The sequence below is a fragment of the Trachemys scripta genome, chromosome 7 (genome assembly GCF_013100865.1).
Source record: "Trachemys scripta elegans isolate TJP31775 chromosome 7, CAS_Tse_1.0, whole genome shotgun sequence".
Classification (NCBI taxonomy): domain Eukaryota; kingdom Metazoa; phylum Chordata; order Testudines; family Emydidae; genus Trachemys; species Trachemys scripta.
Window position 1 is genome coordinate 78407008 of NC_048304.1, and position 24643 is coordinate 78431650.

Genomic DNA, 24643 nt, shown 5'->3' on the forward strand with positions numbered 1-24643 from the left:
TAACATGTGAGCAGAGGAGGCTTATATCATGGGCTGATCAGAGGTGAGCATCAACAACTGGAGAGTGAATGAGAGATAATAGGTAGGGTGGGGATTGACTGTGAAGGGCCTTGAAAGTGAAGACAAGCAGCTTATATTTGATACAATACAGAAGAATGAGCCAGTGTCCCAAACTGTACAACAAGTAGTATTCTAATCTCAAAGCTAGAGATAAACAAATGTTATAAATACAGTTTTAAAAATATGTATTTAAAATATTACATTTAAAAAGCCCCTTACCCCTTGGTCTGAATGCCCCATCTTCTATATGTCTATCATTTAGATTTTAAACTCTTTAGGGAAAGGGCTGTCATTATTTTTGACAGTCTTGAACATACTATAATAATTATGCTTCATGCTGAAGGTTAGACATTTCTGCTTTGAAAAAAGTATCTTAAAAGTATATTTAAATAGTCAAAACTAGGCTTTTCAGTTAACATTATTGTTTCATTTTGTCTGCAGACCAAAGATAGCAATGCAGTGCTATACAAAGCAAAGATAAGAAACTATTATTATATCTTAAGAACATGTAAAGTCTGTGGGAAAAAATATAAATTCACTGATTCCATTGTCCCTGCCCTTTTGCCCTTGAATAGGTACACCACTTCTATAAGACGCTTTATATTTTATCTCTTTCATGTCTTTGTTGTGAAACTCTATGGATTTTTGCCACCTTCTTCATATGATCTAAACTGTCCTTTAGAACAACATAGAACAATTTAGTACAGGAAGTTAATAAAAGCATATGTCCAGTTGAAATTACAGGGGGATCTTCAGTAGGGAGACTAATTACCTGAGATGGAAGGTGGTTTGGGTATTGGGGTTTTCCAACTCATTTCTTAAAAAATGTATAGTAGAACCTCAGAATTACAAACACCTTGGGAATGGAGGTTGTTTGTAACTCTGAAATGTTCGTAACTCTGACCAAAATGTTCTTTCACTGATTTAATACAGCTTTGAAATTTTACTATGCAGAAGAAAAATGCTGCTTTTAACCATCTCAATTTAAATGAAAGAAGTCCAGAAACCGTTTCCTAAATTTGTCAAATCTTTTTTTTTAAACTTTCTCTTTATTTTTTCGGTAATTTACATTTAATGGAGTACTGTATTGTACTTGCTTTTTTTTTTTTTTTGGTTTCTGCTGCTGCCTGATTGCATACTTCCGGTTCCAAATGAGGCTTGTGGCTGACTGGTCAGTTCGTAACTCTGGTGTTCGTAGTTCTGAGGTTCTGCTGTACTTATGGGTCCCAATCAATCAAAGCACTTACACATATATGTAACTTCAAGTACATGAGTAGGCCCATTGGAGTCAATGCACTGCTCGTGTGCCTGAAATTACACACATATTAAAATTTACTTTGCTTGTATAAATTTGTAAGTAGTTTGCTGTGCCAATTGCTTCCAAAGCTATTTGATATTTACTTGATTTTTTTTATTGTACTATGGAATAGTAAATGCTGGGTCAATGAGTCAACGGGGTGCTTAAAGTGGTTTGCTGGATTGAGACCATAGCCATAGTATTTTAGCATCACACAAACTATTAATGAATTTATCCTCACAATCTCTCCAATTTGGGGAAGTAGTACTACCCTAATTTTACAGAGAGGGGAATAAGTCATAGAAGCTATGTCTACACTGCAACCTTCTTTCAGTGGTGTGTAGAACCCCCTTGCCTCCCCCATCCCCCCCCCCCCCCCAGCACAGGTATGAGTAGCAGTGTAGATAGACAGTGAGACACCACTTAGGCTAGAAAAGGCTCACTGAACCCCGTGGATATGTCCCCACTGTGGCTGGCTGCATGCCCAAGGAGTGCCTCCCATGTCTATACTGTTGTTTTTAGCATCATGTCTATACTGTTGTTTTTAGCAGTGCAGAGTCTCGCTGCCTCCCAGCTGCTGAGACTTTCCCCATTGCAGGGAGCTGCCAGAGTTGCCACAGGGAAAGACTCCAGCAACAGGGAAGTGTTATAGTGTGGGGGAAGGGGTGTGTCACATACTAGTGGATGGGGTGCTTTGGGTGTGAGGGTTGTCATACACTCCGGGATGGGGTGCTATGGGTGCATGAGGGGGAGTCACACATTCCTGGATGGGAGCTATAGGTGTGTGGGGTCACACATTCTTAGATGGGTGTTATGGGGGTCACACAGGGGATGGGTGCTGTTAGGGTTGCCAGGTGTCTGTTTTTTTTTATCAGAACACCCGGTTGAAAGGGACCCTGGTGACTCTGGACAGCACTGCTGACCAGGTCATTAAAAGTCCAGTTGGCGTGAGGCTGGTAGGCTACCTACCTGTCTCTGCACGGCTTCTGGGAAGTGTCGACATGCAGGGGTGGCTCCATGTATTTTGCCGCCCCACGCACGGCAGTCAGGCGGCTTTCAGTGGCATGCCTGTGGGAGGTCCGCTGGTAACGCGGATTCGGCGGCCTGGCTGCGGGAGGTCTGCCGGTCCCACGCCTTCAGCATACCCACTGCTGAATTGCCACCGAAGCCGCGGGACCGGCGGACCTCCTGCAGGCATGCCGCCGAAGGCAACCTGACTGCCGCCCTCACAGCGACCGGCACGCTGCCCCCATCACGGTTTGCCGCCCCAGGCACACGCTTGGTGCGCTGGTGCCTGGAGCAGCCCCTGTCAACATGTCTCTTGGCTCCTAGGCAGAGGGACGGCCATGGGGGCTCTGTGCGCTGCTCCTGCCCCGAGCACCGGCTCCATAGCTCCCATTGGCCAGGAACTATGGCCAATTGGCGCTGCAGGGGCAGCGCCTGCAGGCAGAGGCAGCGTGCAGAGCTGCCTGGCCACGCCTCCATCTAGGAGCCAGAGGGACACGTCACTGCTTCTGGAGAGCTGCCCGAGGTAAGTGCCACCCAGAGCCTGCTCCCAAAACTCCCTCCCGCACCCCAACCCTCTGCCCCAGCCCTGAGCCCCCTCCCGTACCCAAACTCCCAGTCCCTCCTGAAACCCACACCCCCTCCCGTGCCTCAACCCCCTGCCTCAGCCCTGAGCTCCCTCCCACACCCAAACTCCCTCCCAGAGCCTGCACCCCGAACCTCCTCACGTGCCCCAACCTCCTGCCCCAGCTTGGAACCCCCTTCCACACTCTAAACCCCTCAGCCCCACCTCCAGCTCGGAACCCCCTCCTGCACCCTATACCCCTCATCCCCAGCCCCATCCCAGAGCCTGCATCCCCAGCTGGAGCCCTCACCCCCACCCCGCACCCCAACCTCCTGCCTCAGGCCGGTGAAAATGAGTGAGTGAGAGTGGGGGTGAGCAAGCAACAGAGGGAGTGGGGATGGATTGAGCCAAGGGCAAGGCCTTGGAGCAGGGGCGGGGCCTCGGGAAAAGGGCGGGGCATGGGTGTTCAGTTTTGTGCTATTATAAAGTTGGCAACCCAATGGTGCTGTGGGTGTGTGTGGGGTTCACACAGGGGATGGGCACTATGGGGGTGGATGGAGGTCATACTCCCCAGGATGGGTGCTATGGAGGGGGTGGGTCACAGAGGAGATGGGTGCTGTCAGAGTGTGAGAAGGGTCACACAGAGAATGGGTGCTATGGGAGTGGGGGGAGGGTCACCCAGGGGTGGGTGCTATGCAGAGGATCACACTCCTGGGATGGGTACTATGGCGGTCACACAGGGGATGGGTGATGTGGGCTCACACAAGGGATGGGTGCTGTGGGCGTGAGGGGATCATACAGGGCACTGGTACTGTGGGGGCAGGGCTCACAGGCGATGGGTGCTGTGGGGTGAGGGGGTCACGCAAAGGAGGGGCGCTGTGGGGGCAGGGGGGTCACACAGGGGGGCTAAGGCGGATCGCGCTCCGGGGAAGCGCACGGGGTGGGGGGGGGGGGGGGTCGCTCCGGACCTTGGCCAGGGGCTGCTCCCCCCCCCCCCGCTCCCGGCCGCTGTCCCTGCGCTAACACCGCCCCCGCCGCCTCCCAGGGCAACGCAGAGACGCGTGGCCCGCCCGGCATGGCGGCCAAGGCGAAGGGGAAGGAGAGCAGAAAGGTACCGGCCCCGCGTCCGCTCCCCGCCCCTTATCGAGCGTCCCCTGCCCCCAGCTCCCTCCGCCTGCCCAGGGGCCCCCCGCGCTCGCGGGCGGCATGTGGCGGGGCGAGGGCTGGCCCCTGTGGGCCGGGACGGAGGTGTCACTGCAGCCTCCCGCTCAGCGGCACTAGCTGCTGCCCCCGACCCGGCTCACGGAGCGGGTTTGCCGTGGCAAGTTTGCCGAGGTGCAGAGAGCCCCGCGCGGGCCGGGCGCTGCTCCTGCGGGGGGAGCCGGGGCTGGGAGGCGATTCCAGGCTTGGTTCTGACATTGAATGTGCCAGGACTTAGCCCCGCATTCAGGTTGAGGGGAAGGGGTGCAGCCAGGCCTTGCTAACAGCTGCCTCCTGCATGTGAGGAGCTTGCCCCAGATGCGCTTTGCAGGAGGCAGGACTGTTGTTATTAGGTTGGCCAGCAGTGCTCACTCCTTTTGTTTAATAATTTGTTGACAAGTCACATCCTGTTTATTTAAACCCTTGACATGTTACTAGTTCTCCAGCTAGCTGCATAAAAGGGGAAAAGAAGAGTGTACATATTAAAAATGTTGGTGAAAATGAAATGAAAGTATTATGCATGGTATAGTCTTGTAATATTTAAAATAAAAAGAGTTTAAGAAGAACACATACACAAGTTGAGAAATTCCTATACCAAAAACTCTTCTAAAACTAGTTGGTGTTAGTAACAGACAACTCTGTTAATTTACAGATTGCCTCATTAACAGCAAGGAAATGACTAGCTAAGGTTATTAGCATTAAGGTTATGCTGTGATAAAGTAACTTTACTTCATACTTAGTAGGAATAATTAGTTCATATTATGTGGACTGTAAAATTTATGATGTCCTTAACTATAGTTGCTTTTAAGTGCTTGTGAATTTGTAAATTATGTGATTGGTAAGTCTATTATTGTTACTCAGCACCTTTCATTTGTTCTTAAAGTTTTTATGCTATATATTTATTGTACCCAGGATATGCTGTGGGGCAAAAACAGTACTTGATCCTGCTAGTGAAGGCAGGGGGCTGGACGCAATGACCTTTCAAGGTCCCTTCCAGTTCTAGGAGATCTCTATTAATTTACAGGGCAGCGATAGTTCTGTGTCATTTATAGACACTTTTCAATATACAGATTTTTCTTCGTTTATTCATACTGAGAGATGCATCTTAATTTTTAGAATTTCATTGTTGGTCTGAGGGAAATGCATGTAGTATTACTTTAAGTGACATGAACAGTATGGGAACAAGATTACAGATGATATTATATTTTTGTCTCCATGTAATCCCTTCATTGATTTATGTACCCAAAGCCTTTTAGGGAGTTTCACAAATCCTCACAACATTCCTCCTGAATGCTCTATTTTTCTGCACTAGGATCTCTGATTTGGCTGATAGATGAGTGATTTCACAGGTAGCCACACAACTCTCTATGGACTGCATTTTAGAGGAAGCTCAAGAGTACAAGTTATTCCTCTTTAGGTCGACGTTAGCTTAAACTCAAACTTTCTACCTCCAAATCCATGTATTTCAGATGGGGTCATGAAATAGTGTTATTTTGCTAATTCTGTCCATTCTGGGGGCTTATTTAAACCCAAATGCCTAAATATGCAGATTCCATGTCCTTCTCTTTAGAGCTCCCTTAGAAAATAAACCTGATCTTCATTTCAGTCAGAGGTGTTGGTTTCAGATGTTTAAATGCATGAATAAAGTTAAATTCCTCAAATTTGTGAAGTGGAGCAGACAGAAGAACTGGCCTGTAAAAAGGTAAGTGCTGACAATACTTTACAATGCGTCAGCTTGACCTATTTCACTGAGTTGTTGCTCCAGTCATTTGCACTTTCAGGAGTATTGGTGGTGTAGGGTTATCATGGCCAGGGGCGGCTCCAGGCACCAGCGCAGCAAACGCGTGCCTGGGGCAGCAAGCCGCAGGGGGGCGGCGTGCCGGTTGTCATAAGAGCGGCAGTGAGGCAGCCTTCGGCGGTGTGCCTGCGGGAGGTCTGCCAGTCCCGCGGCAATTCGGCGGCAGGTACGGTGAAGGTGCAGGACCAGCAGATCACCCGCAGAAATGCCGCCGAATCCGCATGAGCAGCGGACCGCCCACAGGCGTGCCACCGAAGGCTGCCTGACTGCTGTGCTTGGGGCGGCAAAAAACATAGAGCCGCCCCTGATCATGGCTGTCTTTCAAGCAGTTGATCTGGGTTAACTTTCAGCGAGTGCAACATATCTACATCTTTAGGCACTCAGACACTGTGGTGATGGGTTGTTATACAAAACTCTAAGATTATTTCTCTCTTTGATAGTGGGAATTTAAAAGGCCCTTGTTGAAGGAAATCATCTTCTTCTGTAAAATGTATTCTGTAAATATTCTAGTATTTTATGAGAGATTTACATACTTTCCAAAATATTACTTTTCTTTATATTAGTATCTGTAAACAGCTTGGTCAGGAAAACAGCAAAAAATTGGTACTCTTCAATCAACTAAATTGTAGTTTAAAATAAGTATACTATACAGAAGAAAGCAAGTTGTAGAAAATATATTGTATTTGAAATATACCACAGAAGTATTATCTTTTTATACAACTTTATAACAATTCTTATAAAGAGTTTAGAGTAAATGTATTCACAGTCTATTTTTTGTTAGGTTTTATAATCTTTTACTCAAATTTCTTAGTTCATTTAATGTATTTTAGATTAAGTTTATAGTGTATACTATTGTCTCAAGAATTTATTTGATTACAAACTTGGTGAAATCATGCATTCTGCATTAAATTACATAAGTTTCAGGTTTTGCAGCATCTAATGTTACTTGTTATTCATGTGCACTGCATAAAACTGGGTACACTGCTATTATTTTTGCTCTTTTATCATCTGCAGGATCTCAATACACAGTTTTGTTTTAGATTGATTAAACTGTCTTGATTGTTTGAGCTTATAAGAAACATACATTTATAGATTACTGTTAGCAGAAAACACAACATCTGAATCATAAACATTGCAACATACAGTATAAACAGTTAGGGTCTTATTTCTTCATTTGGCATTTTTATTACGGAGATATCATTAATTGTTTTCAGAGCTTCCGATTGTCTAGTAATAGTAAAAGTTTAATTTCAGAACAGATATATGCTGATCCAAAATCTTCTTGAAATCTGAATTGTGGCATCTCAGAAAAATACAGTATTTTGTTATTAAAAGGACACAAGTGCTTCTGATATTTTTGTTTTGTTTATTTCTACTTTTTATTGCTTTAAATATACACCAACATATGAGAACAAACTTCCATTTCTTAGCTTATAGGCTTTTGTCCTTTGTATGTGACACATCTATTTCTCTCTTTTGAATGGAATTGAAATTAACGTGGCTATTTTTGTTTTCTTCCTTATTTATGTGACAGCAAGAGAAGTACAGTGGTTAAAAATAGTGGCTGTTGATTTTAATTTTCCAGTAATGGAATGGACAACGGAGGCTCTCTTACAATTCCTAATCCTAAATAACAATTTATCTTAATTGTTTCATGTAGACAGATTTTGGATTTAAAATATTTGATAGTTAATTTAATAATGAAATGCCTTATAAGGTAGTAATAAGTGGGCTGCAACCTTTTATATGACTGTTGTTTGGCCTCCATTTTGTCCACAGTCGTAGCCCCCAGCCCTTCTGTGGCACTGTTTTGGAGGAGGAGCTCAGGTTTCTACACACTTGAGTTACTTGATTTAATCTGAGGTATTTGATGGGTCTGTTTATTTATTAGTGTATTTTTTTAAAGATTTTTCATGGGTGCCCAAAGCACTAGATGAGTACTTTATATTGTAATTTCATATAAATGTGAATAAATAAATATCTTTGAGAGGTACAGAGACTTTTACATTCACTTTTCTGTCTCCTCTGAGGGACATAGTTCAGTTTTCTTCCAGGATATCATATCAGCAGTAATTTTCAGATGTGCCTCATGGATACATCAGTCTGTCGAGAGACCCTCTCTGGTATTACTGATAGTATACTTTTTAAGCCACCATTAGCTTATTTGTTTTTCACTTCGGAGTTGAAGCTTTTCAATATTTGATGTTTAACCTCATGACTGTCCTGCAAACATTTTTATTTGAGTACTCTGGAAGCTTTGCTTGGGGAATTCCAGAAATATAGGGTTCCTGCATCTTTTGTGCAGTCTGGTGTTTCCATCTGATGCTCCAATGACAAAAGACACTAAATGTTTCAAAATGCTGTATTCAACAGGCAGAAAGATGTGCTATACATTCAACAAAGCTAGATAATTTCTTTCAAGGAAGACAAAACATTACATTACAAATACAATAGTAATGTTTTAAATTATGCAAATATTTATCTTAAAAAAATTAGTATTCTAAATAATTTGCTCTATTCTCCATAATTAAATACTGACAGTCAGTTGTAGTCTTACTAGTTATTCACCAATGCTCTTCACTTGAAATGGGCAGTAGATGCCACGTATTCTTCTTTATCAGGAATACTGACCTGTTGCAGTTTGTTGCGTATCTTAACTAGTGTCAAGCTACAGACTTGTACTGCTGCTGAAATAACAACTAGAACACACTAAGTGGCGGTGTGAAATCTGTTACAAACAGGGATTTGGAGCAATCAAATTTTTGAATTGCTCAGCTCCAGCTCTGCTCCGGCACCAATAGTGAGTGCTCCGACTCCGCTCTGTGCTCCAGCTCCGCTCCAACTCTGCTCCGCACTCCGACTCAAATTAATTTTTAACTTAAAAAAAAAAAGTGCATACTGTAATTTTGAAAAAACATTATTCAGACTTTTACAACAATTTAAATGTCATCAACAATGATACAAACTAGAATAATTCATAATTAATTCTGTAAAAAATTATTGCAGCAATCAAGCCCTCTTTCATAGCCTGCCGCAAATCATTTAAAATTAACTTTAAAGCCGAAAACAGTCGCTCTACACTAGCTTGAGTTGTTGGCATGCTCAAAGCAATTCTATAGGCAGCCTGAATGCGGTGTGAGTAGCTGTGAATGGCCTCAAAAACAGACTTAACTTTTAACCTACCAATAGACTCTATCGCCTCACAATCTTCCTGAAAGTTTCTCTTAAATAATGCTTCATTACAATTATGAATCGCAGAAATTTGCCGGCGTCTTACTTGTTTATCCAATTCCTTTTTGAAGTCATCATCTTCTGAAGAATTGATGCTTGAATTATCTCAATTTCCCCTTGATGGTTGAAGATGTCTCAGGGATGGACGCTTGAACAAGTTCAAAGTGGAGATGGAAGTTTGAGAACAGCCTGCTATTTCTGAAGGATGTGAACTTTCTGAAACCGCAGATTCGATTGTTGATTACTCCTTTTGTGTTTCGTTTTCTTCAACCTCTTTTGCCGAGTTCAAATGTAGCAATAGATTTTGTTTTTCAAGTCATCGAGCAATATCAAGGAGCCCTTCCTTTACCTTTGGTATTTCCCTTGAGGTAAGAAGAATTCGATACCGTGGGTCAACATAAATTCCAGCAAGGAAATGAATATTGTCAAAAAGCTTCTCTTCACGTTTCTGCATGGAGAATAGAATTCCTTCTGCAATTTGTCCACCATTTTCTTGCAAGAATTTTGACAGTTTTCGCCATTCCTTCATTAAAACTCCCGGGGTTACATCAACAGCTTGAAGATTCATGGTTGTTTGGTTTGGTTTTGCTAAGAGGTCTCGCGGGTTCTTCACTTCGTCCCATTCAGCTTTTGTTAACTTGAGTTCTCTTGTTCCAGCAGCAGCCACTTGTTCACAGTAAGGTTGGACTTTTGAGTCGTCCTCGTGAAGCCATGTTAGAAGTATGAAGCTAGGGTCATTAACCCATTGCGCAGCAGCATCCATGTTGAGTTCAATTTCATCCATTCCTTTAGTTCCTTCACCAGGCAAAATAGCTTCAGTTCTGTTCACATCCCTGTTCTCAGAGGTAGAAATGGTTTCATTGTCTTCGCTAAAATTTTTGACGGCACGCGTCATGCTTGCTGCATTGTCAATGCAGATGCTCAGCACTTGCATTTCACTGATCCCAAATTTTTCTAAAATAGCTTTTACTTGACTTTTCACATACGAAGAATTGTGATGCCCTTCAGTGTCGATTATGTCCAAGGTTTTTATCACAGCTTTATCTTTTCCTTCTTTGTACTACTGAGCATTGATTGCAAGGAAATCTCTGTTTCCACGGGTTGCCGCATCCATTTTCAGGTAGCACAATTTTTGCTCCAAAGCTTTCTTGAGCTCTTCACAACCAGACTCAGCTGTGCTGACAACTAAATGATGAACCGCATCATGCCCCATCGAAACGCCAAGCTGCCGACCCATTTCCCCTGCAACTTTTTGGAATCCTTTGTTCTTTAGCCTGAAGGTAATGAGTGGTGTTGAACTCAAGCAAGCCATTTCCATCAGCCCTTCATGGAAAGTATTGGCATCCATGGTGACTGTAACCTTTAAGGACTTCAAGTATGAGCCAAGTTTTGTTGCTCAATTTTGAGTTTCTTTTCAGATGAAGTTCCACAAAAAATCTTTTCTCCAGGAGTTTTCAAAGAGCCAGATGAACGTCATTTAGCCACGTCAGCTTTCTGTTTTGCCTCATCTTCCTGCTCCTTTTTTGTAACTAGAGCCGCATAGTTTTCAGGATGGTTACGTTTTCCATGCCGCCAAAGGTTGAAACTTTTCACGGCACTTGCTTCACTTGTCTTGAAGCTACATGGTTTGAGCTCGCCATTCGCTTCCTTTTCCACCTTGCACGTTGCCGATTTCTTCTTTGCTTTTCCCCAAATTTGGGCTTTTCAAATTCAAAAGTAAAGATGTCGTTGAGATCCTTTTCCGTAAATCGGCTATCAATCATGGGGGACAGATTTGATTTTTTTTGTTGTTGAAGCCATGGCCAAATCTTCTTGTGCTGCTACCGCATCCAAATGTTTCTTGTTTTGATCTTCAAAAAGCAATAAACAAAAGCATCACTTTTTTTTATTATGTACCTGCTTGTGATATTTTAACCACTTAAGGTACTCAGAATTTATTTTGGATTTTCTGGACAAAAATGATTGCATTTTCTTTTTACACAAAATTATTATTAAAGTAGTTTTTAATATTTTAACATGTTTCTTACAGTTTTAATGAAGTAAGAAGTATTTTTAATATATATAATTTTTATTTATAAATTGCAAATTAGTTTTTCTTATGAAATTTTGCGGTAAAAGTATTTGAAATATTTTCCAAGTTTTGAATTAATATCTCAAAAACACTTTAATATAGATATATCAAAGAAATTTGGTATGTGCCGTAGCGTTAGTACATACTATCACTGTTCTACAACATTAATTGTTGGGAAGTAACGAGGCTACACATTACAAGGTTGAAAATAAACGGGAAAGCGGATTCAAATTGCAAGCACAATCCTTTTAGTAAAGAGAGCAAATTTTTGGAAATATGTTCTTGCTTCATCAGCCTGAATAGATTATACAAGATAGAGCAAATAACAGGTATCTTGTATAATGTTTCCTGCCTGATGAAGGAAAAACATATTTCTGAAAATTTGCTCTCTTTACTAAAAGGACTGTGCTTGCAATTTGAATCCGCTTTCCTGTTAAAGTTTATTTCCAACGTTCTATCATACAACATCATTCAAATAAAATTAATTAAACTACAGGCGTCGTGAACTGGGGAGACTGGGCCAATTTTATTTAATATTTTTTAAATCACTCCTAATTTATGCAAAAATGTTTACTGTATATTTGCCTGCTGCATGTGACTTTTTCAGTAAATTTAAAATTACAAACAACGTTACCAAAAGACCGTTGAACAGATGACATATAAAATAAGTCTGCCAGAGTGACACGGGAGCGTGTACAAATGAACAAATGTACCGGTAATGGAAGCCCGTGTGAGAAATGAGCTTAAGTGGTTAATATGTCTTGCGATATCTTAATATATCAGTAAACAAAGACATTATTTTTTTTTGCAATATTCCTGTTTGTGATACCTTAAATGTTGCGTCTTGTGTCACACTTTCCCATAATCGCAGCACTCAGCGCGTCTCGTTGATCAACCCTTACAAAAGAAGTATCAATACATACTTATCTAACTAATCTACGTGAGTACGTACTTGCCTAACCTTGGCACAAGGGTGGGAGCAGTCTGCAGTCTTGCCGGATGTCTGATAATTATCTGATTCTTTAATAAAACATATATCCAAAAAACTTTGTAATTTTGTATCTGTACATTAAATCTTGATTTCAGCCAAAGTGAGACTAACTGTGACATATTAGTAAAGTGGTAAAGTAGATGTTAATATCTGTTGTTATACAGTCTGAAACTTTTTGGCACCTTTAAGACTTTCTTGCTAAATATCATTCATTTTGGATTGAAAATGGGGAAAAAAAAAAAAAACTGGAGCAGTCAAGATTTTCTGTGCTCCGGCTCCGCTCCAGCTCTGGGGAAAAACCTGCAGCTCCACTGCTCCGCGCTTCAGCTTCGGGCTCTGCTCCAAAGCCCGGGTTACAGATGTAGCTTGCACCTGTTACATGTGTGTACACACAGAATTTGAAGAGCCATTTTCAGATTTTGGAACCTAGTTGCCATGTTTAGTTAATTTATTTTAGGTTCACATTAGGTTTAGGCCACAGATGTCAGTTATAGTATATTATATGATTTAAATATTAAAGATGTAAAATCATATTTAAATATTTACTTTATAAAAATTGTGTAAATGTACATATTACAGTACCCTACATGTTTGTTTCTCTGAGAGAGAGAAATGGTCCTATATTAAACTACATTTCAGAAATGCAGGTAGCAGCCATTCTTTCAGCCTTGCTATCATTGTTGCAAATGAATTGAAGGGTTATGCTGGCCTGTGACACTGGTAGTAACTTCATGAACTCTTTAGTATTATTTCTAATGAAGCAAGAGGTTATTTTCAGTATTTGTAAAATGTTAGGATGTTGAGCTACTTGTTTGTGGCTGCATGTAGCAATCTCACAATATATTGTAGTCTATATCATAATGTTACTAACAGTTTTTTTCATAATAAATGCTTTATTACCATTAAAAATAGAAGCAATCACATATTACTTGTGTCAGAGGGAAGTTTTTATTTTCTTCATTGCTTTCATGCTGTCAACTGTCTTGAAACACTGTACTTTAGGTCGATATTGTTATAGTTGGAGACTATAAAATGAAAAGGTAAGAGACTAATTCTTAACCAGCAAATATTAGTGTGTTCAGTAGATCTCTGATACTCATTGCTTCTTGCAGTCCTGTTTTCTGCAGTCATAATCAGCTGCCCAGTTACACCATCTTCAAGGTTGTGGAGGCCCCCTTACATTTCTCTGTGTGTGCAACCGAGCACGAACCTTATTTCAAGAGCTTAGTCCCACCTCGTTCAAATCAATGAAAAAGTTATTATAGACTTCAGTGGTATACGATTGAATCCTAGGAGTATAAAAATGTATACAATTCATGATATCTTAGTGCTATTAGCACTTCCTTTTGCTTCAGTACAGAAATATCCAAAAACTATTAGTTGATAGATATTCATTTTGCACAGCAATTCCATTTTAAAACTTCGTAATGATATAGCTTCCATTTTAAAGTGCTTTGAATCTTCACAGCAAGGCTGAATCTCAGTTAGTGAAATGGTGCTGAACACAGTTTGAGCTTGTCTAAGCTTGTGTATGAACTGTTCATCACAAGTTCATCTGCACCAATTGCTGGCATTCATTATCAGCAAGAGGACATCTTAGTAGTGTAGACTAGCCAATAGATAAGTGTCAGTCACTGACAGTGATTTCATAACTTTTCTTGACATTTTGTTTCATTACCTAACTATTCTAATAACACATTTTTATTTGCCTACTGATTGACTTTCTAAATTTTCCCACTGAAGTCAATTATATAATCCAGTCAAGTATTTCCCTTGACTTAGAAGACCATTGCATTGTTAATTCATGTTCAGTTTATCATCCACTATCAACCACATATCCCGCTTTGTAATATTTCTGAATGAGTATTTCTTATACACACCACAGGGGAGCAATTACTCTCAGCACTATGAGTATACATTTTCCTCGGAAAAGTAGTTACATAATTTAGATCACAGTATACATTTTCTATTTTTTTATTGTTAGATTATTAGAAAATCATGTATTTATTTTAATTGCACAGTATTAAATTGTCAAAAATGGGTTTAGTGGTTAACACCCCACTGAGATGAATAGGGAAAAGCCAAGCATTTGTTTTTCTGGGTAAGAGCAAATAGAATGGTAGAACAGTGTCTGTCTGTAAAAGTATAAGTTCCCCTTTAGTTTAAGGTGGGTGAACAAGTTATCTTTCATGTATCCACCTAACTTCACCTCCATCCCTAAACACCGTTACTGTCTTGTGTTGCTGGCAGAAAATTACTGCTGCATTTCTGTTTTGGTGTTGGATGAATTATCTTTGTACGTACATTCTGTAAAGTTTTTTGAGATCAAAAGTGTTATATAAATTAGATGATTTTTTTTAATACAATCTACTGTTTTTGTATAGGAAGAAGGTCAAGAACAAGATACTGTAGCTAGAGAGATTATGACATGGAAGTTTCTTTCTCTTCCCCAAATTAGTGCTTTGTCAGAACAAAATATAGAAGGGGTTCAAAAGTAAGTAACTATAATATATAACAAATATAGATAATGCTGGTGCTTGTGTTTTGGTGAAAGAGGACTTGTGTGATTTATCAGTCAACTGTTTTTGTTGAAGATATCAGGAGTGACAACTGTGATATTGATTGTTTGGTGTGGTCTTGCCTTTATAAAAAACTTATGTTAAGTCAAATTCTGGAGGTGGTGGAAAGTAGCGAACTTATTACTACCTCGAATTTTCACTATGATACAATTCATGACTTTATTGAAATTAAAAATCTCATTTGCAAAAGAAATGAATAATACTAGTTTTCTGTGCAAGACAATTATTTTAATATAGCTGGTTAAATTAACTACACCAGCACTGCAATATTTATTTATGTATATGGGCAAATGGCATTTTTTGAAGACTTGTATGCTAAGTGAATGATGATTTAATCCAGTTTTTGGGACACTTGTGGACAATGGCAATAATAGAGTAAATAAGAAAATATGTTGGTCTCAGAATGTACTCTCCTCCTATATTCTCTCCATCTTTTCATTTTTCTTTCTCCTTTGCTCACTTTCTTTGTATGGATATTGCAGTTGACATGTTTTTGGGTATTTGAGATTTTTAAATATATACCAGGTGTGATTTGTTTCAAAAGTGTTCAGTGTGTTGGGCTAACTACTCCCATTGTAGATAATGGTAAAGCTCCCATTGACTTCAACGTGAATAGAGTAGAGCAAAACTGAGCACTTTAAACTGCCTCCTCAAGTGTCTTAGACAACATTTTTAGGTTTCAGATTAATGTCTAAAGCTGAAAAAATAAAGGAATTTGGATATAATGAAAACTGACCCTTAGGAAAGTGGCAAAAAGCTTCATATGAAGGTATCTAAGTTCTTAAGGATTTAGGAGTCAAACTTTAGGCATCCACAATTGAATGTATTGGCCTTAAGTTTCAGGGGTGACATTTTCAAAAGTACCTATGTGACTGAGGCGCACACGTCCCATTGAAAAGTCACCTAGTAGTAAGTTCTTAGCACGCTGAAGTCAATGGAACTTATGCTCTAAAGTTACTTAGGTACTTTTGAAAATTCTGCCGTTAGTGGATAAATACAAATGTTTTAGGTAAGATTAAAACGATATGATTCATTACCTTGAAATACTCTCTCTTTCTTGTTAGAAAAAAGATCACTTATTGTTGACCTAGTGGGATTCCATAGAGAAACTGGAAAGACATTTTTTTTCCCCATCTAATATTTAAAAAGATTTTTTTTCCATTTACTCTTTTACCCTGCACAATAGATCTTCTACTTGTAGCATTAGAGAATGAAACATTCACATCTATTGAGACCAAATTTCATTATCACCCTGTAACACAATTTCTTGTCAAAATCTCTCATCTAAGATTAGAAAGGAAAATACTGAGACCTTTGCGTTTCTCTTCATCTCAACTGATATATATATCCACACACACACACACTTTCACAGATGGATCTTAAATTAGGACATGTACTGCATTTGACTGAAAAGAGGATGCTTCAAGGGCATTTTAGGTAGCACAAACAATTTAGTACCAGTATTGAAACATCTGTGTCTCACCATAGGGCATCATTTTTATATACTGTAAAGTTTCCTGGCCACTGTTGTGCTAGATGGACTGTGTGTCTGATGTGTTATAGCAATTTTCTTGTTCTATCTATTGAGCGAAAGATTTTATATTGCTGCCCACCACCATAGTACCTGAGCATCTTCCACGAAAAAAATAGCAATAGTAATACACCTCTACCCCTATATAATGCGACCCGGTATAACATGGATTCGGATATAATGTGGTAAAGCAGTGCACTCCGGCGGATCAAAGCAAGTTCAATATAATGTGGTTTCACCTAAAACGCGGTAAGATTTTTTGGCTCCCGAGGACAGTGTTATATCGGGGTAGAGGTGTAATAGAAGATATATAAAGAGAACGTTGAAAAAATGAATATCCGAAAAAACCTAATTCCTTTGAAATACTGATTGTGAAAGCATAATGTTGGCAAAAGATTACAAGAAAGAGGATATGGGCTGTTTCAAACCCTGGAAAGTTCATAGTTGGCTACACTCCACTTCCATTTCAGTACATGACTAAGTGTTTTTAACTGACTAGTATATGTACAGCTACACAAATTCATCATGTAGAACAGAGGTAATGCTTTAAACAAAACTTAATGAATTATATTCTTTATATTGTTCACTAGTGAGCCTTTGATTTATAAAACACCTTTTTTTTTTTTTTTTTTGTATCCTTCTGCAATTTAACTTTCCGGCTTTGTGAACACCGTGAACAAACAGTTAGTTGCCTATTCATATATCTGATAGTACTTTGTTTTTTTAGGAGGGAATAATAAGCAGAGAAAAATATTCAGATTTTTTAGGGAAGTAAAAACAATTATCATGGTTGGCACCTTTACTAGCCATCTTAATTGAGAGGTCAAGGACTGAGAGAACATAGAAGCTAGCCTATTTTCTCTAAAATACAGTTGAGATACATTGGCAGAATTACAAACTGAAGTTCCCAACCCTGTCCCCCTCTAATCCATTACATTAATGTAGAAAAATAAAGAAAAGAAAAAAGGATAGTACTAATTCTGCATTTGAATATAAAAGGCATAATTGAATATGGTCAAAAAAAGCATGGCTTTTCTGAGGAGAATTTGCTCCTTTCTAAACGTAGTTATTTAGAAAAAATAAAGATTATGAGAATTTTTCAAATGCACCTAAGTGACTTAGGAGTCTAAGCCCTATTGACTTTCAAGGAGACTTAGGCCCCTAAGTGCCCAAATCACTTTTGAAAATTAAACTTATGCTACTAAATCACTTAGGCACTTTTGATAATTTTACCCAATATTATTTAGTTGGAGTTTCAGATATAATGTAAGGTTTGTTCGTAAGGGAACATTAAATAACATGAATAGCCTGAGATAAGGACCAAAGTCTTATTATAAATTAAAAACTTGTATAGCAGTGAGAAATAAAGAGTCATAATGAGAGGGATAAATAGTAAGGAGGTCCCCAGGAATCAATAATAGGATGACTGAGGAAGTGTACAGTGAGTTGGTGAAAGTTGCTTGTGGCACTATGCAGTTGATTAGTAAAGATTTGGAGGATTGTGACAAACCCCAGATGGATTTAAACATGTTGAATATTCAACAACTTTATTCCAGACGAAACTAAATTTTGAAAAAATGTAAGCATGGGTGAAGACATTTTGTGCTGATGAATTTGCAGGAACCGCTGAGAAAAGAGACTTAAGAGGAGTTAATTCAGTGACGATGCCTAATCAGTACAGCTCCAATTAAAAGGCAAATAGGATGCTTGGTTATATTAAACATACTAAGAAAAAGAATACGGAAAATGACATTATATTGACAAAAAATACAGCCTAGAATGTTTTCTCTATTCTATGTCATCTGATGGGCCGTGGGGGCTGTTGCAGTCAAGGGGAGGCCCTATGAGCAGGCGCCATTGAAATTGCATTGTTGGGACATGGTAGGAGTCAGTGCATGAATGGCTGTGGCTTACCACAGATACCCTAGGAAATATTGCAACAATAAATGGTGCTATGAGAATTCTGCCATTTGATGCTGAAATTGCACAAGAATGACTTGTGGGATTTTGTCACCATCCATTCTGAGCCTAAACCCTAGTTCTGATTTGGCCTCAAACCCAATCCTCTAGCCTAAACCTAATTTACATCTTAACACTGTGTACATGACCCATTTGTGTTTGAGTGTTCCAGACAGATTTCTTAGTACAACATAGTAAAATCAATTATCGTCACCAGTGAGTATTATGTTCATTATCATTATTATAAAAGCAAGTGTCATGTTATCATGCTGTTTGAGTCATAGTGTTGTGACAGCAACCTTAACTTTGCTCCCAGATGGAGCTGCAGCTAGGACCTTTTTGTAGAAAGCGGAGTTGCAATGAAGCTTACTTTCATAAGTGTATGTGAAGACCGGGTTCATGTTATTTTTCCTTTCTAGTCTCATTTCACCCTAAAACTTCCCAAGAAAATAAAAGCTGATTTTTCTCTTGGATTTTCAGCTTCATTTCACTCAATGATTTGTGAATTTTAGATCTTTATATCTGTTACATGTTTGTTACATAGAAGACTTTTGGCTTTGTGGTTCCACATCTCACCCTAAAGATACAAGAAGGGATACCCTTGATCAGTAAAAATATGCCAAGTGCACCCATTGATATACAGATGAAGTCATCATACCATTTTTTTCTTCATAACTTACACTTAAATGTAGTATCATCGTAACTCGTATTTTAATATACTTAAACATTGCTTGGGGAAACATGAAGAATTGGGTTCATGTTGCTATTTACTGATTTGTCCTGTGAACAGCATTAATGTATTGAATGATATAGCTGAATCAGATGCCAGGAGTACACACATGATTGCTGGCAGACTAAATCAAATGTATGGAACCTCTCACTTGATTTTATACTTCACCTTTCTACCACAGAAAACTGGAAGAGTTTCTGAATTTCAGACAAATTAAGACATCTTTGAAGGAAGCTGTTTTACTAGATTATTATGTGTCGGGATTTTGGTGGGCTAAAGAGATGGACTTCACTCATCTACAACTCTCAGGATTCATGGGCATCTTAAACTTTCTGTTGGAGAACCTCAGCAGTAAGTATAATTCTTAAAATATTCACTTGAACAGAAACTTAGCATGTTCTCTAAATTAATTTTAATGTAAGTGGTTATTTTTAATTAGAAATAAATATTAAATGATTCATTTTCTCCCTGAGTATCAACATGCTGTGTGCATTGTATTTTGGATATAACTCTTGGCTACAGTTAAACTTTGATTCCTTCAGAACAGAATAGGTGAATTTTTCAAAAATGAAACACATAACTTTTTACCATATTATTACCTTGCAAAAGGTCCTTGAATAGAATTAATTAGGAATTTTGCCAGAATGTACGTATACTTCGTGGTTAGGAAAATAATTGTTAGGAATTCCAGTTGTCTTGCTGCAGAGGGTTCACTACACAAATACCTTAATATGAATTAACTGTACTAACGAAACTATGGAGAAGAATGGAAGCATATCAGAAATGAGTTTGTCCGTATGTGTGTGTGTGTGTATATATATATATATATATATATATATAAGAAATACTATAGGCAGGACTGGTAGTGCTGCCTGTTGTTAGGGTTGCCTGACATTTTCCATTATAAAACCCTATTTTCAGTTGCTTAAAACTTTGGGCTGAAATTTTCCATGCCAGGTTTCTGCCTCAGGCTGAATTTTTTTTGGAAACACTTCAGCTGTTTCAATGAGGATGTGGACGAATACATTGTTTTGCCCATGCTAAAATATCCTGGTGACCTTTTTTTCCCTCTTTTAAGCGATGTAACATCTCATGCTTTGGAGCAGGGACTTGAAATTAGGGAGGAGGGTGGCCTGTGTATCAGGGATGTTTCTTTTTCTGTCCTTGTGAAAATCTGCCTAAATTTGGCCAAGTTATAAACTTTGGAGGAAAAAATCACTCTTTACACATGCTCAGTGAGATATTTTTTATTTTTATTTTTTTTTAGATTTTAGCAGCTCACTGAAGATTTTGTCTCTACTGAGTGTGCTCCATCCTGGGGCTGAGCAGGACTTTCCCTGTAGTCGCTCTTCTGCTATGAGCTATGCCAGGTTCAGACACCTCATCTGAGAACAAAGGAGTCTGTCTCCTGTGATCTCAGTGACCCTCCCCGTCCTCCCTTTGAATGAGCATGGAGAAGAAAGCTGCCTTTTCAAATGCAATGGGGACATGAGCTGGACCTGGGAGAGGAGCCTGGAACTGGAGACTGATTGGAGGGGTAGGGAAACTAGAACCGGAAGTTGGGGTGCAGGGTGAGATTGAGACCGGTTAGCAAGGAGACAGGGGTTGGAAGCTAGGGGGAAGACTGGGACTCACTGTGCAAGGACACTGGGACTGATAACCAATGTAGGGAGGTGGGAGGAGAGATTGATTGGACAAAGAGACCGTGGCAAAGAGGTGAGTGGAGAGGTGAACCCTAAGACTGAATGAGATGCTGGAGGAGGGAGATTGGCATGTGGGTTTAAGTTTAAGCGTGTGCTGAATTCCCATTTAAGTCAATGAGCACTTTGACATAACTTTAATGTTCATCTTGTGCTAAAATGGTTTGCTGCATGTGGTTGGGCTTATGGAAGTGCTTAAAGTTAAGCACATGCTTAAATACAATGCTGAAACAGGGCCTGAGTAAGTAATACTACTTTGGATTGGTGATCTGTTAGTTGTGCCTCAGTTGGAAGAGTGCTAATTCAAAGTAGGGCTAGTCTCAGACTGCAATCTAGCTTGAAGATTGAAGGCTGTAGAACATATGGCCATGGACAGCATTTGGTGCCCAGATTTGATCCCTTCAGATTCCTGATCACCTTCAACTGCTACTGAAGTCAGTGGGAGTTTATGGTGCCCAGCACCTCACAGGAGTGCTCAGGGCCTCCAGTTCCCTTTCAGGTGTGACTTCTGTCCCTTCTTCGTGTGCTGTTGTAACCCCACAACTTCACTCTTTCTTGCTTTACTTCTAGGGGACTCCCCATTTGATGGCATTCCCAGTTCTATCATTCAGTCTTTCCACTGCCTGTGGCTTCTCTCCTGTTCACACCCCATTTTGCGTATCTAGATTACACTCCTCTTTTTCCACCATGGTTATTCTCTGATATCTCTGTGTTCAGCACGGGAAGTGAACTTTACAAGGTTTTGATTTCTGAAACACCATAAGCATCTTGTAACTTTTTTTTTTTAAATTTGTTTCCTGTACAAAGAACCAAAGAAGTTGATCCATAGGGAATTAAAGTAGTATGGTAAATAAACCTGCCATTACACCAGTGTTGTGTACTTATCCACTTTTGAAGTCTGGATTCATGATAGCATAAAGGAACAAGTAAATTGCTAAAAATCTTCAAGTCCACAGTAGTCCTGGTGATGACACACATTGCATACAAATAATAATGTTAAAGCCTCTTTCTCATCAAACCAAAGTTTCAGTCACTGCTATAAGAAATTATGAAACATTTGCAAATTTTCCTCTGTCTATCTAGTTTATAAAAACAACGGTATCGTCACAACCTTTTGAATTTTAGTCTCATGTTGGTAGGACTTTTTCAAGTCAATGGTAGAAATATAAAGTAACTGTCTAGTTAAGTACCTTATATGGTGACAGAACAGCGGATGTTTTGGTACTATGGTTCCCAATATGATAGGTATAATTGTAGTCTGAGAGTAATGGCAATTTAGTGTAATGTCGTCAGTTAAGAAAAAACAGTTGTGGAAATACAGACTACTTTTTCAGAAAGTACACTCAGCACCTAATTATAATGTCACACCAGTTTTAGCCATCAAAATCCATGTCCTCAACAGAGTTGCTCCTAATTTATGCTGATATGAGTGAGAAGAAAATTAGACCCCAAAACTGATCATAGCAAGGATTATTTTGGAGAGCAGGTCATATGAAACACTTTTTTTTCTATACTCATATCCTCTATTAACTAGGTAACCCCATATTAGTAAATAGCTTATCTATCCAATTCCATTAAGGAAACATAGTCTTCTATATGCAGCCTATCCTAAACATCATCAACAATTTAAAATAGCATAAAGAAAGTGTATATATAATGCCCCATGTTTTCATTTGTTATCCTAATCTTCAACCAGTGCTTTCAAATCTTCTTTCCATTGTGGTGAGAATTGCATCTAATCTTTTACTAATATCTATCCAAACTGAAAAGAAAGATGTCTTTATCCAGGATAGTCATATCTTGTTATACAGAGTTTAGTGGACTAAGTTTTACTTTTTCACATTATTGCATCTCTTCCTTTTCCACTATAACCAAAACAAACAAATATTACCAGATATTTCAATTGGAAAGACTTAACTTGACGCCTCTGACCGAAGACTTTCTTGTTGTAACATTTATTCCCATTAGGGAATGCACATTAAGTTTTGATACCAAGGAGAAAGAAGTAGTATAAATGGAAGCCATGAAAATCTCAAATTTGGCCTGTCTTAAACAGTTAAGAGGGAGATTTTCGAAAGCACAAATGGGAGTTAGGTGCCCAGCTCCCATTGACTTTTTATGAGAGTTGGCTGTTTGACTGTCCTTTATGCCTTTGAAAACCTGTCCTCCCAATTTGATTACATGATTACGAAAGATTGGCTCTTTTGATATGAAAACTTTTAATTCTAATAAAAAGTTAATTTATTTACAAATTTAATCAATCCCGTGTAACTGGATTAAAATTTTTAAAAAATACTAAATACCCCAGGTGGCATCTGATTCTTCTATTTCTTCTTCATGTTGCAGTGGACAGCATCACAAGTTCATGAGCAGTACCAGATATATATTTTTAAAAGATTCATAACTGTACAAACCATGCACCTGAAATAGAATATGTCCCTGATTCTCTGTTCATGTAATTATGGTGACAATATCTGAATAAATAAGCTACCAACTAAGAAGTTTGTGTGTCATCTACTTTTGTCCCCACAGGACAAAGTGACCATCAATGGTTTTGTGAAAGAATGTTAAGACTACTGTTATTTATAAGAATAATGGAAATAAGCAATAAAATTTGTCCAGTTTTTAAAAAAATATTCTACATGGCTTCAAATGCAACTTTTCAAACATTAAAAAAATCTCTCAGTACTGTACCAAGAAAACATATGTCACATCTATGTTTAGTTTTTGTTCTTCTGGATTGAATTGCAGCCAAACATATTACGCTAGAAGACAACATAAAAGAACTTGGGAGAGCAATGGCTGGAATAGGGGAGTCTCATTCAGAAAAAGGTGGTGGCTTGGATTTCTTCAGTGTTGATCAAGCCAAGGCTATAATCAGTTACTTGAAGATCAGGTATTCTTTTTTTCCAATATCAGTTATGTTTATATTCTAATACAGGGGTTCTCAAACTTTTGTACTGGTGACCCCTTTCACAAAGCAAGCCTCTGAGTCCGACCCCCCCCTTATAAATTAAAAACACTTTTTAATATATTTAACACCGTTATAAATGCTGGAGGCAAAGCGGGGTTGGGGTGGAGATTGACAGCTCGCGACCCCCCCCATGTAATAACCTTGCGACCCCCTGAAGGGTCCCGACCCCCAGTTTGAGAACTCCTGTTCTAATAGTTCAGCACTGTAAAGTATTTGCCAATAAAAAGAGAGTTATTTAGTTTAACATGATCAAACTTTGCCAAAAACTCCTGAACATTACACTAACACCCCTCCAAAAACAAAACAAAACCGCAATAACCCAAAACCATTTACTTAAGTAACAAGTTTCTGACCTCAAATGATACAACCCAACGACTTCAAAGTTTAACACTCTATCCTATTTCATGGTCTTGATGGTGAAGTTTCTCTATTCTTCAACTGGGCATTTTTTTTTTTTTTTTTGGTGAGGAATGGAGAGGGGAGGGAAGGGATAGAGTGTTATCTTAATGATTCAGTTAAAAATGGAATAGTTTTAGGCCTTAGTCCAGCAAAGCACTAGATCATGTATGTAACTTCAAACCAGTGAGTAGTCCAATTGAATTTCAGTGGGATTACTCACATGGTTAAAGTTATGTACTTACTTAAGTACTGTACTGGCTCATGGCCATAATGAATAAATACTAATCATTAACGTTATTTGAGAGACAAGGTGGGTGAGGTAATATCTTTTATTGGAGCAACTTCTGTTGGTGAAAGAGCTACAAAGAGCTCTTCTTCAGGTGACTTTCATCTGTATGACCTTAAGAGGAGCTCTGTGTAACTTGAAAGCTTCTCTATCTCACCAGCAGTACAAAATATTGCTCACCCATCTTGTGTCTCAATATCCTGGGACCAGCATGACTATAACAATACTGCAAACATGACAATTATTTGATTATGTTCAAAGCCAAGT

At 39.2% G+C, this 24643-nt stretch overlaps 1 protein-coding gene across 5 annotated transcripts in view; it reads left to right on the top strand.

Annotated features, from left to right (window-relative positions):
* The first annotated feature begins 3957 nt into the window (after nt 1-3957).
* The window catches only part of CABCOCO1 (ciliary associated calcium binding coiled-coil 1), a 66246-nt gene continuing 45560 nt past the window's right edge, over nt 3958-24643 (top strand). For 2 of the 5 annotated variants that reach the window (XM_034777130.1, XM_034777131.1), the window contains exons 1-4: nt 3958-4038; nt 14603-14712; nt 19199-19368; nt 23469-23613. In XM_034777130.1, coding sequence (XP_034633021.1) covers nt 4003-4038; nt 14603-14712; nt 19199-19368; nt 23469-23613 — 461 coding nt within the window. In that variant the 5' untranslated portion in view covers nt 3958-4002. Of the gene's footprint in view, nt 4039-4233; nt 4263-4353; nt 4481-14602; nt 14713-19198; nt 19369-23468; nt 23614-24643 lie in introns of those variants that run through there. The other 3 variants (XM_034777133.1, XM_034777132.1, XM_034777134.1) reach the window with 3 other exon arrangements.